The sequence below is a fragment of the Musca vetustissima genome, unplaced genomic scaffold, assembly GCF_032173495.1.
Source record: "Musca vetustissima isolate MV318-11 ecotype Yass unplaced genomic scaffold, APGP_CSIRO_Mvet_v1 utg12896, whole genome shotgun sequence".
NCBI classification, from domain to species: domain Eukaryota; kingdom Metazoa; phylum Arthropoda; class Insecta; order Diptera; family Muscidae; genus Musca; species Musca vetustissima.
Genome location: NW_026881031.1, coordinates 218,816 through 237,064, shown reverse-complemented (window position 1 = coordinate 237,064; position 18,249 = coordinate 218,816). Strand labels below are relative to the sequence as shown.

The following is an 18,249-nucleotide window of genomic DNA, read 5'->3' as shown; positions in this document are numbered from 1 at the left end:
TGAACAAGCACTGCGGGAAATAGGTTATCTGTTAACGGAACATGCCCATGCATGGTGGCAACGTAGAAAAGCCCATTTTACAACATGGTCTGAAGCCATGACAGCTTTACAAAATCAATATTGTCGACAGCGGCCAGCATTTTTAGTCTATAAAGATTTGTTTGAACATACATACGAAGATTACAACGTCGAAATTGATTTCATCGATGATAAATATGAATTATTAACAGAGTTGTCGGATCCAAAGCAAAGTGAAAAAAATAAATTAGATATGATATTTGCTTTATTACCCAATAATATTCAAAAGAAATTGGAATATGGTTGTATCTCAAGTGTGGCAGAATTAAGACAACAAATTGTTCAATTGAAATCGAAAGAAAATAATGAAACCACCAGCAATACTGTAGAGGCATCATCAAGCAGCCACATCAATGCAAATTGCAATAATGTCAATGGTATGGTGGATAGTGTTGAACCCAAAGAAGAAAATTCAAGTAATGAAGAACAAAACCAAACCACAACACCTAATAAAATTAATGTAAACGAAAATAGTGATGTAGGTTCCGAACCAGCAGCAGCAGCTACAACATGCTTAATTAACGATAAGGATCCCATAATTAAGGTCAGACGTACCGAAGATCTTATGCCACCGGTCATTAAAAATGAAAATACGGAGGAGGAGGAGGGGAATGGAACAACCATGGCCGGCCAACAGGAGGAATTTATTGCCATAATTCAACAGCCCGCCGCAGCTCAAACAACAGCAACCACAATAACAGAAAATATGAATTTTCAAATAGACGTCGATATCATGGATCAAATCAATACAATTATCGATGAATCCGAAATGAACTGTGATAGTGGTGATCAAAGTGGTGGTCAGCATTCTCCAATTGTGCCTATACAAGAACATTCAAATGCCACTGTTGGTTTCTTAGTCATCAACGGTGAAACCACTATACATGCCGAAGTTTCGAAGAAATCTCATCCCGCGGTATCCGCAGCAAGTGGTCCAACTATACGTAAAATGAAATTACGTTGTAGCTATTGTCGTAAATTTAATCACATAGCTCAGGATTGCTTAAAACGGGCACGACATATGCAATTATTTCCAGGAAAGTTTCTACCAACATCTAGTGATATATCGAAAGCCAATAAGGAGGATAAGTCCAACAACTGCAACAACAACAATATTAATATTAATAAAAATCATGATGATGACATTTCGTTATCTAACGACATTGTAATGGCATCTGCACCATATTCCCCATCATCAACTTCATTTAGTCATGTACCCGCCAGTGGCTCATTATCATCTAACATAGCGATTAGTACGCAAACTACAACAACATCTATACCACTTTCTACAGCAGCGATATTTAGCCAATTGTCAACAGCAGCCAACTCATCATCGTCATCATCATCGCCCTCAGCGATTAATAGCAGCACATCCAACTCGATAGCATCACCCACCATTAGTACAAGCTGTACGAGCACAAATCCCACCACTGTCACACACAACAACAATAACAACATATCATTGTCACAACATATATCAACATATTCACCACACATCACTACAATGACACCAAACCCGCCGACTCCAACTGCGTCATTAACCACCAAACTGATAGCGCCGAAAAATGGTCCTTGCCCAAGTAAACTCTTAGCTGCCAAACTTCGTAGTAGTAATAATGGACCATCACCGAAATGTCATCAGTGTGGAACGGTTGGTTTCTACAAAAGTATTTGTCCAAATTGTAGTCCTATATATAATAGTAATCAACAGTATAGATAATATTTTGTTTTTTTTTTTTTTTTTTTTTTTTGGAATTTAATTTTACCTAGAGTATGTTAGTGTATGAATTGTGATTGAAACATTGGTCAGGGCATGTAAATATATATATATATATATTGAATACTTTATCCAAATATTTATAAGTCTATAATTGTATACATTTTTAATTAGCTTGATTATTGTATTATGGCTGTATGGCGGTTATATTTAAAAGTGAAATAAAAAAGTTTTAACATACATTTTTTCTTACATTTGGTGTACTGCTTGTGTACCTTTACAACGAAGTTCTCTAAAATGAATACTTAATAAAGCTCAAATGGAAATTATGTACTTACTTAGCTGACTTATGACAGAACGGTTCTTCCATAAGCCGAGCTTAGAAAATTTTTCAGACGCGCCGGCTTATGCTCATCTCATCCAATTTGAAAGACCATTTTCCGAGATGCTGTCTTCTACTTGGTCTTTCCATCGGATTCGTGGCCTTCTCCTTCTGCGTGAACCATCACTTGGCTCGATTTTATATGCCTTTTGAGCTGGGGCATCTTCATCCATTCTCACAAGATGACCTAGTTAACGTAGCTCTGCAGCTCGATCCGTCTGACTATTCATTCGACGGCGATATTCACCATCGACGCAGATCGGTCCATAGATCTTCCATATAATTTTTCTATCAAACACCCAATGAGCTACCTCATCTACTTGCGCAAGTACCCATGCTTCAGATTCATACAATAGCACGGGTAATATCAGCGTCTTTGGTCGGGCCATAGTAGTATCTGTTGGCCAACACTATTCTTCTCTTGATTCCAAAGACGATGTTATTAGTTTTCTTTATGGCGGTACTGAGGTATATAAAATAGTTCACTACTTCGAAGCTGTAGTTTTCAAGTTCCACAGCTGGTCCGAGTCTACTGGACGTCTTGCGCGTTGATACCATCAGTTTGCTTTGGTTTGACAGACTTCTTCTCAATTCGTTCAAAGGTGGCAGTCACCGCTCGCAATGTTCGACCCATTATGTCGATGTCGTCGGCGTAGGCGAGTAGCATATGCTGTTTGGTATACAGAGTGTCATTTCTGTTCACATTTGCATTTCCTATGACCTTCTCAAGCAGGATGTTGAATAGGTCACACGACAAACTGTCACTTTGTCTGAATCCTCATTCGGTTTAGAAGGGCTCCGAGAGGTCCTTTCCTACTTTAACTGCTGCCATTGTACCAGTTAAAGCTATCCTGCATAGCCGTATCAATTTTGCAGGAATGTCAAACGCAGACATGGCTTTAAACGCCTCTGAACGGATAGGGCTGTGGAATGCAGCTTTATAGTCGACAAATGGGTGGAATGTGTCGATTTGTTTTTTCTTGGGTTTTTTCCAAGATTTGGCGCAGAGTGGAAATCCGGTCAATGGTGGATTTGCCAGGCCTGAAGCCGCATTGGTATGGTCCAATAATGTCATTGACCATTGGCTTCAGTCGTTTACACAGCACGCTGGATAGCACTTTATATGCGATGGGAAGGAGACTTATTCCTTGATAGTTAGCACATATCGTCTTGTTTCCTTTTTTGTGCATGGGACACATGATGCTAAGGTTCCATCATTGGGCATTTATTCCTCTAGCCAAATAGTACAAATGAGCTAATGCATGCTCCTGACCAGCATCTGACCACCGGTCTTGAATACCTCGGCTGCTTTATTGTTCTTCAGCCGATTAATTGCTACTCTGACCTCATCTTGGCTAGGTGGTATATACTCTATACCGGCATTTCTTATTATTTCTGGCGTATCTTCTTCACCGCCACTTTATGATACCAGAAGCTTTTCGAAATGTTCCTTTCAGATCCTCAGCACGCTATTTGTATCTGTCACCTGGTTTTCATCTTCATCTCTACAGGAGGAAGGAAATGCACAGCATTCAATGTCATGCAAACATATAAGTAGATGACTTAACCCCAGAACAGGCCGTGCAATAAAACATATTGGTGAACCTTGACATATCGAAAGCCTCCGCCAAGCTGTTTGAGATCACACAGAAGGTAAACCTTCGGCCACGTTTGAAACCTTGGATAATCAACGGAACGATTTCCGTATGTGGAATTCTCAAATATACACTGGTGGCCAAACTATAGCAACTGAAATTTCAAACTGAATAAATGACCTGTAACTTTATTGAAAATAAAAATATAGTAAAAGTTTCTTTCCGAAATAAAAAGGGTAATTTATTCATTCAAAAATAAGACGCGGTTTTATATCCTTCACCACACTGTGGTACAGGGTATTATGTCTTTGTGCATATGCTTGTAACAGGCAAAAGGAAACGAGACAGACCCATGGTTCCTTTTGAGAATATGCATAGAATCACTTTTTGAGACGATTTATGCAAGTCCGTACGTACGTCCGTCTGTTGATGTTAAATTGTAAACAAAGTACAGGTCGCATTTGTCATTGGATTTGGATGAAATTTGGTACAGCACATTTATTTGGCCCAAGGGCATACCCTATTGAAATTGCGAAAAATCGGTTCAGATTTAAATATAGTTCCCAGATTTAAATATAGTTCGTCCAATTTAATGTAAATGGTGTACCAAAGTACCCATATATCTTTTGATTTGCACGAAATTTGGCATAGCGTACTGAATTCAGTCTAGAATGATGTGTGTTAAGTTTCCTGAAAATCGGTTCAGATTTCGATATAGCTCCCATATATATTTTCGTCCGATTTAAGGGAAATGGTGCGCCACAGTTTCTAAATATCTTTCGGTATGCACGAAATTTAGCATAGCGTACTGAATGAAGTCTAGAGTGGTGTGTGTAAAGTTTCGTAAAAATCAGATTTAGATATAGCTCCCATATTAAGTTAGTATATCGTTAGGTGTGTCAAGTTTTGAAATCGATTCAGATTACATATAGCTCCTATATATTTTCGTCCGATTTTATGTAAATGGTGCACTAAATACCCATAGATTGGCCGATTGACACAACGTACTGAAGTTAATATAAATTAATCTGGGGCAAGTTTTCATGAAATCGGTACAGATTTAGATATAGCATAGCTTCCATATATAATTTCGACCTATTCATCTTAACAAAATTTAGCATAGGTTGCAGAATGGCATGTGTTGGGATTGATGTTAGTCGGTTTACATATAAATAAAGAACACATTTTTGATTTTGTTCAATTTCATGTCAATATACCTTATATATATATATAAAGGGTATCATATTTTTATTAGATTTTGAAAATCCACCAATTCAATGAAAAGTATGTATTTATATTTGTGGTTAATAAATATTCATATATTTAGATTATTGCCTAGTATTTGATAAGCTCGTAATCAATACGATAACAATATCAACAATGTAAATCTTTGTTTCTTTAAAATAAATTAACATGTTTTGTTTTTTGTTTTGTTATGTTTTCAACTATTTTTTGGACGTTATTTGATGTATTTGTTTTGTTGTTGTTTTTGCCAATTTTGCAAGTTGATGAGTTTAGATAGAGACTAGATGAAGGACTATAGATTAAACTTAAGCCTTGGCAACAGTTTCGGCAGGTGTGGTTTCAGCAGTAGCTGGTTCAGGAGCAACTGTGGTTGTGGGTTCGATTTTCTTGGGGGCGGGCTTGGCATCACCACGACGGAAGATGGCCTTTTCAATACCCAAAATAGGCGATTCAAAGGCCAAAGTGGCAAAGACGGAAGCAACCAAGGTGATACCGAAATCGTGCCACCAACGGAGAACCTAAAAGTGAGTAAATTGCCATACATTAGCTTGGCTGTCTGGTAGTTACAATTTTATATAGTTTCCAACACTTACCATATCGTAATCGGAGAAGTGAGTATCGGTCTGGAGACGACCAGCTGTAACCCATTGGACAATTCTGTGAATGACATACATACAGTAGCTCAAGCGACTCAAACCGGTAAAGAATCCCCAGGACAAGAAGTCATTGATAAGGCCACCATGACCGTTATAACAGGCCCAGACAATCCAGCCAATGGCGCAAGCCCATGAGGCACGAGACAATGGTTCGTAGAAGGCACCTTCAATGATGGGAGCATCAGGGTTTTCGGGCAAAATACGCCAGTATGGACCCCACAAATCGGTAAGCATAACACCCAACGCCAAAACCCAGCCAATGATAACATAGGTCTTCTTCATTGGTATTTGACGGCCGCGATTCTTGGTGAACAAGAAGTAACCGAAGATGACACCCATCAACCATGTTGGAATACGTGTGTGGGTTGGATAATAGGTAAGACGTTGACGCAAATCGACTTGATCATCATCGACACGGAAGAGAGTGAAGTTGTTGTGCATGAATGTGGCAAAGGTGCAGCCCATACAGAGGACACCGAATACGGCAATGGGAGCAACAGCTTTCTTACCCCATTTCCACAGGGGAATAAGGAAGAGTGGTGACAAAACATACAGCTGGGTATCGACAGCCAAATACCAAGACTGACTGATGCACTATAAAAAAGAAAATTATGTATAATTATAGGTCTCCAAAGCTCGTAGTTTGATTTGCAAAAATACTTACAATGCTGTAGGGGAAAGCGTAGTTTTGGACATACAATAAAGTAGCCCACCACGATTCTTCACAACGTTTGTCTTGAGTGCCGAGTTTCATCCACATGGGACCAGCACCAGAGTATTTGTACAAGGACATAATGTACAAGACAACAACAGCGACGACGGGGGTCAAACGAATGTAACGATGGAAGTACATCATCTTAATGTCCAATTTACCCTTGCTGTAAGAATTAGAAAAAGATGGGGCTCAGTTAGTTACAGCAATTCAAAATATGGGAGAGTAGAAAAAGTGTTCTCAGAGTAGAACTTCTCGCGGATTTTTTGAATAATTTTTATTAGAATATTTAGGTAAGTGAAAGCGATAATTTTTAGTGGAATATTCAGGTGACTTAAGGCGTGGATTTTTTAAAATAATTTTTGATAGAATATTTATGTGAATCAAGGCGTGGGATTTTTTAAAATAATTTTTGATAGAATATTTATGTGAATCAAGGCGTGGGATTTTTTAAAATAATTTTTTATAGAATATTTATGTGAATCAAGGCGTGGGATTTTTTAAAATAATTTTTGATAGAATATTTATGTGAATCAAGGCGTGGGATTTTGAAAAATTCGTACAATTTTCAGTGCGATTTTTTTAGAGTATTCAGGATTTTATTAATAAATTTTAGTAGAATATTCAGGGGACTCAAGGTATGTTTAAATATGTCATTTTTTTCAATAATTGTAGGAACATATTCAGGGGTCTTAAGGTGCAGATTGTTCAATAGTTTTGATTACAATATTCGGGGGACCCAAGGCGTACATTTTTTCAATATTTTTTAGTAGCATATTCAGGGGACTGAGCGCGTGATTTAAAAAAAAAATAATTTAGCTACATTTTCAGATTTAGATATAGCTCCCATATATATTTTCGTCCGATTTTAGGTAAATAGTGCACCAAAGTCCCCATATATCCTTCGATTTGCACGAAATTTGGTGTAGCGTACTAAATTAAGTCTACAATGAGGTGTGCTAAGTTTTAGCGGAAATCGATTCAGATTTAGATATAGCTCCCATATATATGTTCGTCCGATATATTTTCCTTGGAGACCAAATATACATTTTATAGAAGTTGAAAAGATTATATTAGAAGAAATCCAAGAGGTATTTTCATCGAAGAGCAAGAAGTCGTCTCAGAGGATATCCACTCTTGTAGAGAAATTTCGATTTTCACAATACGTTAATTTAGGCAGGTTTCTACACCTTGGACGTTTCGTATAGAACATGGGATTTATCGATTCACGTTTTGGTATAGCATCTCATATTCAGCATTTCAATCGAATGGCCTCAAATTTGAACATTACACATTTGGATATTTTCAAACCCAATTGCCTCAAATTTGAACATTAAACATTTGGATATTTTCAAACCCAATTGCCTCAAATTTGATATTATGGACTAGCATTGGGTGTCAAATCGTTTTCGTATTGACCCAACTTATTGTCTTTTTTATTTAATTTTGTCTGTTACTTACGTCTTTTCCATTTCACGGAAAGCACCCCACAACATCAACAAACCGGACATGAAGAAGAAAGTATCGACGCAAAGGGTGGCGTTTTGTACCAACATAGAGTAGGGGGTTTGGGTCCACTGTAAAGAAAATAGTTTTAGTAGAATATTTTGTTTACTCATAAATTTCTCTCCTTTGGACTTACGGTGTAGAATTTATTTCTATTGATATGGGGCAAATCGTAGAAAGTCATATAACCATGACCGAAAACGACCCACATCATGGAGAAGCAACGCAAGCCATTAAGGCAGTGGATAACATTGGGGTTATTGACTTTCTTAACGGTGAAGATTTTGGGGGCGTTGGTGAGGACCGAGAAGGACAGGTACAATGGAGATTTGGGTTCTGTCGAGGGGAAAATAAAAACAAGTTAGTATTTTAAAATAAACAAATTTATATCTGAACTCTTACCTCCTTTCTTGGTCTTGACATAATCATAAATAGAACTGGCCAACATACAGAAAACGATGAAAGAAAAGAAGACACTGCAACAAAAAATATGAATCATTAATTTTCCAAACCTTTTTTGTTTTGGTAATAACAAAAAACCGACAATTCTACTTACATGGCAAATATATCAATACCGCGCAATGTAATTGGTTCATCTATATCACAGAACTTCTCGCTGACCATGGTCTCGGTAATATCTTGATTGTAGAATTTCTTAATAACTTGACGCAAGATTTCATTGGATTTGGCTGGCGAACAGGAAGCTGGCACACAAATACCCAATTCAAATGTTTCGGGATCCTTTTGCTTGTAACTGATGGCACGTGGCCTGGGATTATCCTGTACAATCTGTTTGAACCAATTCTTAATGGGCACCTTGGTCAAACAGTATTGACCACGAAGTGGTTCTTCGGCGGCAAATAGACGGTTAATTTCAATACATTCTTCATATTGACCCATACTGATGGTGTGACCAGCCAAAAGACCCATGGGCAAACGACCCCAACTGTCGGGGACTGTAAGTTGGAGAGAGAGATTGAAAAAAATTGGTGTGTTTTTAATGTGTAAGAGTTAGAGATGATGATTTATGTACATATGTATGTGTGACTAGAATAAGACCAATTTTTTGAACATATAGGGATATAAATTCATAGAAGAGCGGATGGCATCCTCATAGGGGACCAATGGGTCAGCTCATGTGATAGTGGCAGAATCAATGTTGTTTTAAAGACCAACTTCTTGTGGATTTTTAAATAATGCTTATTATAGAATGTTCAGCAAATATTCAGAGTACTCAAGGCGTAGATTTTTATAATAATTGATGGTGGAATATTCAGGTGACTTAAGGGGACTAAAGTCAGCAGTGTTCACGTAGCGAACATGGTTTTCAAATAATATAGATAGTGAATGTCTTGCTGTGGGGGTCTCTTGTGCAAAGGAGAGACTATTTAATTAAACAGGGAACTATTTTCGTATACAGTCCACATGAGATAACAGATCCATCGTTTAACATTGGTCCTTCGTGCCGGATAGTGAATGCTGAAGAATTTACCTTAAAGATCGAGGATATTTTGTCAGCTTGGTGAAAAATCCAAATAATAAAAAAAGGATTGGAAAAAAATGCTGAGTCAGAAGGAGATAGGGCGTCAAGGGGCCTCAATTCTGAGCAAAAGGCATTATAAAAAGGGATGAGGCTAAAGGGGCCATATTCCCTGGAGGACGAATCGATAGAAAACTCGGCACCGACCCAATTTCAGTTGGAGATAAGCAATCTAATAGCGAATATTTACATGTTCGCAGAGGCTATCGATGAAATGCACAACGAAAGAAAAAGACGTGCTTTCACTGCGCGGAGAATATCCGCGTAAGATAACAGAACAATCAAGGCGTGGATTTAAAAAAAAATTGGTGGAATATTCAGGTGACTAAATTGGTGGATTTTTAAATAATTTTTAGTAGAATGTTTAGGGGATATGCAATTTTTAATAATTTCTAGTAAAATATTCGGGAGTCTTAAGGCGGGGTTTTTATTAAAATTTTCTAGTTGAATATTCCTGGGTTTCATTAATACTATTTAGTAGAATATTCAGGGTATTCATGTCGTGTTAAAAATAGAATATTCTTGGGACTATAGACGTAGTTTTTATTAATTTTTTGAAATATTCTGATGACTCAAGGAGTGGATTATTTAATATTTGTGGTAGAATATAGATTTTTTATAATTTTTTATTAGAATATTTAGAGAATTTTAATTCTTCTATGTTTTTTAATAATTTATAGAAAATTAGTCTAAGGACTCAACAACAATTTAGTAGAATGTCTAGAGGGCTCAAGGCGTAATAATTGTAAAAATGTCCGGGACGCAATGCGTGAATTTGTTTTAATAACTTCTACACCTTTTTCAAATGTTATTTAAAACATTTCAATTGCAATTCGAGAATTTCATTTTGAGATTGGAAAACTTTATTTGCAATTCACAACATTTCAGTTGTAATTCGAAAACTCAATTTTCAACCACATTTCATTTGCAATTTTAAATTTTTCATATGAAATTAAAATAAATTCGTTCGATATTTTAAAATTTCGGTGTAGGTAGTTGAATTTATAGGGATCAGAAGATATTCTCATACACCTTTTTCATATGTTGTTCAAAACAAATCAAATGTAATTCGTCAATTCCATTTGTAATTCACAACATACACTTTGCAATTCGAGAATTCCATTTGAAATTCATACATATCAGTTGTAATTTCATTTGTAATTAATAGAATACCATTCGAAATTCAAAGAACTCCATTTGAAATTCAAAGGATTGTATTTGAAATTCAAAGGATTGTATTTGAAATTCATAAAATTCCATTTGAAATTCTTAACATTTGATTTGAAATACATAACATTTAATTTTAACACACAAGGAATATGTATGAATTTAAAATGAATTGTTACGAATTACAACTGAGATATTATAAATTACAAGTAATATGTTATAAATTTCAAGTTGTATTCTTTGAATTTTAAACGGATTTCTTTGAATTTCAAATGAAACTCTAAAAATTTCAAGAGGTTATATACCAATTACAAATGATTTTTTTAAAATTTCAAATGAAATTTTATGAATTACCAATTACATACTCGAATTACAAATGAAATGTTATGAATTGCAAAAATAGTTTACAAATCGATTTTGCGGTATAAAATGGTATTTTTATACGAATTCGACTTCTGCGCCATCATCTAATACACATGTAAATATGTATGTCTTGAAATTAAATAGCCTTAAATATTTATTAACATTTCTACCTTAAAAAATTATGTATGCATATATGTACAAAAGTAAACACATTACACTTTATTGCCTGATAAGATTTGCACGATTTCGATTAAGCGAATTCACTTTTGGAAATTCCTTGCTGTTAATAATAAGGCTATATAAATCATAATATTTAATCGATACTACTTCCACAATCTCTAGCTAGCTACCGTGTCAGTTAAATCCAATAAAACGAATCAGATATTTCGTTATCGCAAATATACAAATACAATACAACAACAACAAAATTTCAACATTCTAAAGTTCAATAAAATAAATATACGGTAGCTATAGTTTAACGATTTTCACAAATCTTAGATTTTTTAGCTTTATAACTATTTGTTGTTTTTTATTTTTATATTTTTATGAAAGTTTTCAAAATTTCAAACATTTTGATTGGTTTCAAAAAACGTAGGAAGGTTGTTCCAGTTGTGGCGATTACGCGATAAAGGGTGATGAAGAAATTATGCATGCTAGAAAAACTCGAACATACGTCAATTACGTGATATATGTATGTATGTAGCTATGTGTATATATGTATATCAGATATATATATAGAACAGTTATCGCTTCTAGTATTTAAAGTTCTTATTTTTATAACGATTATATTTATGTTGCCAAAAATATGGTGTTATTTTTTTTTTGATTTTCAATCGCAACATATTTTTGGGATTTTTATGATGCAATTAAGAGATTATTTTGATTTGTTTTTTTTTTTATTTTTCGTTTTTGTAGAAATTAGACCCTGAGGCGTTAAAATTTTATATTGTATCTGAATGACCTGACTGACATGAGTAGTTTTAGACATATTTGGATTATTTTTCTTTAAAACAACGAAATACAGGCGTCTGATCTTCATACATAGCAATCGACATTTTAATGTGAAAATAAATATTGCAAAGGAATAGAGAAGTTTGGAATTATACTTGTAAACATCCAAAATATGCCAAAGTGCATGGAATTCAGGATACGATAACAATTTTTCCTTTATGATATCGGAAAAAATAGCAAACATTTGTTATTACAGACAACCAAATTGGCAGCAGTATTATATTTTGGATTATCATTGGGTAGAAAAATCTCCCTTTAAAATTATCAGAGTATAGGGCCAGTATAACAATATCACATATTATTCGGCAGTTTTGGCATGTATTTGATATCTTGGATTCTCATTTGGTATTTGTGATTCTCCTTTAATATATTTTATTTAAGAGGACAACTACCATTCTCGATTTTAAATTTTCAAGATTTTCATTGGGCTGGTAAATGAATACCAATGCATGTTAAGGTTTGTAATTGAAGATTTAAAAGAGAAGAAAAATAATTTGCAAAATTTGGTCGTTGTTGTTTTTTGTGGTTTTTAGTGATTAAAGAAAAGTCCTTATTTTTGATGGCGGGCAAATAAAATTGGATTAGAGTGCGAAATTATTCCAATCAAGTTATTTCAAATTGAATCGCAATTATAATGGAGTTGTAATTCGAAAATGTATTTGGTAATTTAAAACAATTCGTTTGTAATTTTCATTTTTTTTCTAATTCGTATATTTCCATTTGAATTTTAAAGAAATTAATTTACAATTAAAAAACTTAAATTTGAAATTCATAACATTTCACTTGTAATTCATAATATTTCAGTTGTAATTCGTAACCATTCATTTCAAATTCATACATATTCTTTGTGTGTTACCAATAATATTTTTCGAATTTAAAATTGAATGTTATGAATAACAAATTACATTTTATGTACTTCAAATCAAAATTTATGAATATCAAATGAAATTCTTTGAATTTAAAATGGAATTCTATGAATTTCGAAAGGTATTCTACCAACTACAAATGAAATTCCCGAATTACAACTGATATGTTATGAATTACAAATGGAATTCTCGAATTGTAAATTATGTGTTGTGAATTACAAATGGAATTTTCGAATTACATTTGGTATGTTTTTAATAACATATGAAAAAGGATATAAAACATTTTGAATTATAAACAATACATTTGAAAATTCTATATGTAATTCAAAAAGGTCTACGTAATTTTTTACAATTCGAATCCTCAAAAAACTAATAAAATGTTTTGAACTACATCAGAGAATTTTTTTTACAATAGAACAATTTAAAATATACATTGAATTATTTAATAAAATTAAAAAAAAAATAAATTTTTAACGGATATATTTTGGGATAATTGGAATAAATCTCTTATTTTTGAATATATACATATGTTAAATTCCAATCAATATCTTCATATTTATAATATTTCTATATTTTAAATATTTTTATTTTTTTTGTCACATATTTCAAGTCCAACACATTTTAATTAATAAAATCGATTATTCGAATATCAATATCTTTAAATATAAAATATTTCTATATTTGAAATATTTTTCAATCTTTTTTGCCACAAATTTCAAATCTTCAAAAAAAAATTGAATATTTTCACAAATGTATGCCACACATACACAATCCACAATGTCATTGTAATTCAATTCACATTTTTTTTTAAATTTCCAAACAATTTTCTCACATTTTTCTTTAATGTTCTTCACACACAAATGTTCTTTTTTCCCAGTTTTCATTTAGAATAGAAAAATATGCTTACATTTAAGTGCCCATTCATTGTATTGTTTCATGCCAGTTAAGACACGTTCAATATCTCTTGTACACTGATCATCGTCGTAGCCTCGGGACGATGCAACTGTGGCCGTTACATTTCTCAATTCATAACTTAATTCCAAACCAACATCGTAAAATTGGTAGGCAATATCACTTTGGAAGGGACTTGACTGGACGGACAGCAGCGTATTCGATGAATCTTCGGCAAATGTTGCACTGACAAGCACTAAAAGTGCCAACGACACACCCGTTAGGATATGCCGAGCCATAATGTGTCGTCGTAAATGTCGTTCAAAACCGTCACGTTACAAACTAGCTGAGTTAACCTAATAAACGGTAGCTTTTATAGCCGACCGACCAGATATTGATTATGATTATCACAAAGGTTGCTGCTACTGCCTTCGGTCACACTCCTCAACACACACACACAGATTTTCACCATTGACCATTGTTGTTGTTATTTTGCAAAAAAAGTAAATAAATTTTAAATCTAGGGATATTGTATAAATATCAGAGTGTGAGTGATTTTCTTTATTTGATAACAATTTTAAGCTAATCGGAAGTTGTTGTTGTTGCTGTCGTCTTTAGTGAAAAGTGTTAAGAATTTTGGTTTCGTGTGTTCGAATAGAGCAATGATAGAGGTACACATGCGAATGATTAACGAACGCACTAAGGCACAAACGCACACACCTGATTATTACAATAGGTACATATGAACATGCAGGTGGGCACTTTTAGAACGTGATACATTTTTAGTAAGAGCATTAGTAAAATATTAGAAAATTAGTAAAAATAATGAACTTTTTATGCAAGCATGAGGTTCAAAATAATGGAGCGGACTTTTTGTAATGATCAATTGCTGCCAGGAGATAACGAAGAAATACCAAAATTGTTCATTTAGATTACCGGTAATCGTTCTTCTACATAGATCTTATTTGCCCCAACGGAAGACACATATGAAAAGATCATATGTGTGGATCGGTGTGGAACACAAGAGATAGCAGAAGCCTACTCCGCTCAACTTACCCAACTGCTTGACGAAAGCACCCCTTGTAAAAGCACAGTGACAAAGAATTGCCCACTCCCTACTAACTGCAACAAAAGCCACAATCAAGAAACCCGTGGTACGATCAGGAGTGTCGTAATGCTACTGAGGCGAAAAACGCGGCTTATAGGGCAATCCTGCAGACAGTAGCAACACGTAATGCGATGGAGAATTATCGGGAGAAAAGGAGAGAGGAGAAACGTATTTTCAGAAAAAAAGAAGAACAACGTGAGCGTGAGCAAATCGAGATGTACAGGAGTCAGGATGAAGTCCGGAAATTTTTACCAACGAGTAAAACACTAAACCGAAGACTTTGGTGCTGGCACATCCTCCTGTAGATATGACGATGAAACCTGCCGACAGATACAGATAGAGTGTTGAGGATCTGGAAGGAGCATTCTGAAAATCTTCTGGTATCAAATAGTGACAGTGAAGAAGATACCCCAGAACCAATAAGATATGACGGTATAGAGTGTATCCCACCTAGCCAAGATGAGGTCAAAGTAGTAATTAATATGCTGAAGAACAATAAAGAAGCAGGTGCCGATGGAATACCACCCGAGCTATTAAAGACCGGTTATCAAATGCTGGTCAGAAGCATGAACCAGCTGTTTAGTACAATTTGGTTAGATGAACACGTGCCCATTGATTGGAACCTCAGTATCCTGTGTCCCGTGCACAATAAAGAACTGCCGACACAAGGTCAGCAGTTAAAGTCGGAAAAAAGCCTTCAATACCGAACGAGGATTCAGAAGAGGTGACTGTTAGTCGTTAGCCTGTTTAACATCCTGCTGGAAAAGGTCATACGAGATGCAAATGTGAACAGAAATAGCACTCTGTACACCAAACAACATATGTTGCTCACCTACGTCGACGACATCGACATAATGAGTCGAACATTGCGACCGGTAACAGCCACCTTTGAACGAATTGAGAAGGAGTCTGCCAAAGTGGAAGTGGCAGTAAATGGCGAGAAGACCAAGCTGATGGTACCAACGCGAAAGCTGTCCAGTAGACTCCGACCAACTGTGGAACTTTAAAACTAAAGATTCGGTAAAGGTAGTGAACGATTTTATATACCTCGCTACCGCAATAACCAAAAACTAATAACAACAGCTTTGAAATCCGGAGGAGAATAGTGTCGGGCGACAGATGCTATTTTGGTCTGAGTAAGCAACTCAAAAACATACCAAACTCACGCTCTACAAGATGTTGATACTACCCGTTCTGTTATATAGATCTGAGGCATGGGTACTTGCACATCGACATAGTCAGACGTATCGAACTGTAGCGACTACATTGGCTAGATGCATCATCTCAAAAAGCATATAAAAGCAGAAGATGAAGGCCACGCAGAAGACGAAGGCCACAAATCCGATGAGAAAATCCTTCTTAAATCCAAGTTTTGATATAAGCCGAACTTAACGATGTTCTCAATTGTTGAATTCGTTATTACATCAAAATAACTCTAAGGTCGGATTTTTGTATTGCGTATTTTTTTCTATGTTTGTAGCCGCTACTATACAAATTCTCATTAGTGTTCTATTCATACAATTAACCAAATTCTGTGTAATCTAATAAATACCATTTATCTATGGCACATAAATTGTTTTCGATTTGTTCGTATTAGGTACTTGGCGAAGGTTTTGCCACTGCCTTATCATGGCCACTTGCCATGAGTATGTCATACATTAGATTTACAAAAGAGTGTTTTATGTGGTCAACGCCACGACCACAGCTTCGAAAATCTGAAACTAGATTTCCCATGCTTATGTTTCTCCTTTTTCACAGAATATGGCAAGAAAGTGAATGACCATATATCCACCCACCATTTGACCACATTGTGTCTAGAATGTCATTTATTACATTTTATTGATTTTTATATGTTTAGATTTCGATATATTGCTATTTTTGTATTTATGTAAATGGTGCACATTCAATAGTGTAAACACATTACGAATGGAGTCTAAAGTAACGTGAGTTTAAGTGAAAGGGAGACATTTCTCACTAATAAGAGTTCGTCCCTGCGATCATCGATAATAACGTGATGATAGTTGGACCAATTTTTTAAGATGTAAAAATTATGAAAAAAATATTATTTAATAGAATAAAGCTTATTTAAAAAAAGTAATATATATATATATATATATATATAAAACATTTTGATTTTTTTGTTTGAAAATTAAAAATAGAATAATAACTTATTCAGAATAAATAATACAATTTTTCAATGATATATATATAGTTATAATTTCTAAAATGAAGAGAAAAACTCCAATTATTAAATCGAATTATTTAAATAATAATTTCTTGAAAACAAAAAAATATAAAATTGAAAGTCCATTTTATAAATCAATTTATTTGTGATAAGAGTAGCCCACATTAAATGATATTCAAATTCATTTCATATATGAAGCCTATCAACAATTAACAAAAAAGAAGAAAAAAATAAGATTAGTATTCTTTAGACCCAAGGGTATTTTGTTTTTTAATTTAATTAATAGAACCAAAAAAAAAGAAAATGAAAAATACCCTCCAATGCCGAATGCTATCTTTTTCTCTAATCGCCAAATGCAATCGTTCCCATGACGTCTACGTTCATTTAATCATTATTTGCAGATAAACCCCTCAATTTATTGTGTAACTTGAAGTATATCAATTTAAGTTAATAAATTTTGAATATTGGGTTTATCAGTGAAGAAAAAATAAGTGCAGTTTGTTAATAATTTAATTTTAGAATTTCACAGGAGCACGTATAAAAAAACATTACTATTTTGAGGAAGTGCCAAGAGTCAATTTGGTTGAAAACTGTGCCTAAAATAACGAAAAATGGAGTGTACCGTTATTACAATTTCACTGAAAACGTGTCAAAACTCAGCTTATGGTGAAAGGTATAATTGATTGTCATTTAGCCACCTTTTTTCTAATATATCCACAAATCGTTCCCACAGTAATAAAGAAGCCACATCCGCAATATATGTGACGTATGCTTAGGATCATTATCCTGATAAAATTTAATATGTGGCTAATGGAAACAAAGGCCATAGCACTGGTTACCAATGTTTTTTAATGTTTAAATATTGTTGTGCGTCCGATGTTGTTTTTATAAAAGCGTAGTCTGCCACGTCGTTGCTTGTATACACCCCAAAATAATTATTGGCTTCGTTTTTGTTTTTTTTTTTTGTAATTTTTTTCGATGTATAATTTCTTCTTAGGTATATAAGTCTCAGAATAGACTCAAACTCAAAATTCAGCCTAAACGTCAAAAATCTTATTACTAGTTTTTACCCATTTTCCTACAAGATGTCTTATTCTGAGCAGCTTTAACCCCGTTTTGAATGAGTCTTTTCGGTACCATTTTCTAGAATGAAATTTCTGGAAAAGGGTACCGAAAAGACCCCTTCAATGAGACTAATTGTCCATGTGTGAACTCATTCTTGACATA

The 18,249-nt window shown here is 34.4% G+C and overlaps 1 protein-coding gene across 1 annotated transcript; it reads right to left on the bottom strand.

Annotated features, from left to right (window-relative positions):
- Window positions 1–5,299: 5,299 nt before the first annotated feature.
- LOC133327099 (nose resistant to fluoxetine protein 6) lies at window positions 5,300–14,032 on the bottom strand. The gene is made up of 8 exons (XM_061535674.1): window positions 13,746–14,032; window positions 8,448–8,847; window positions 8,294–8,367; window positions 8,028–8,227; window positions 7,847–7,962; window positions 6,338–6,551; window positions 5,611–6,267; window positions 5,300–5,535 (listed from the first exon to the last, which is right to left on the bottom strand). The coding sequence occupies exons 1-8, from the start codon at window positions 14,026–14,028 to the stop codon at window positions 5,323–5,325; spliced, it is 2,157 nt and encodes a 718-aa protein (XP_061391658.1). The 5' UTR covers window positions 14,029–14,032; the 3' UTR covers window positions 5,300–5,322.
- Between the last annotated feature and the right edge of the window lie 4,217 nt (window positions 14,033–18,249).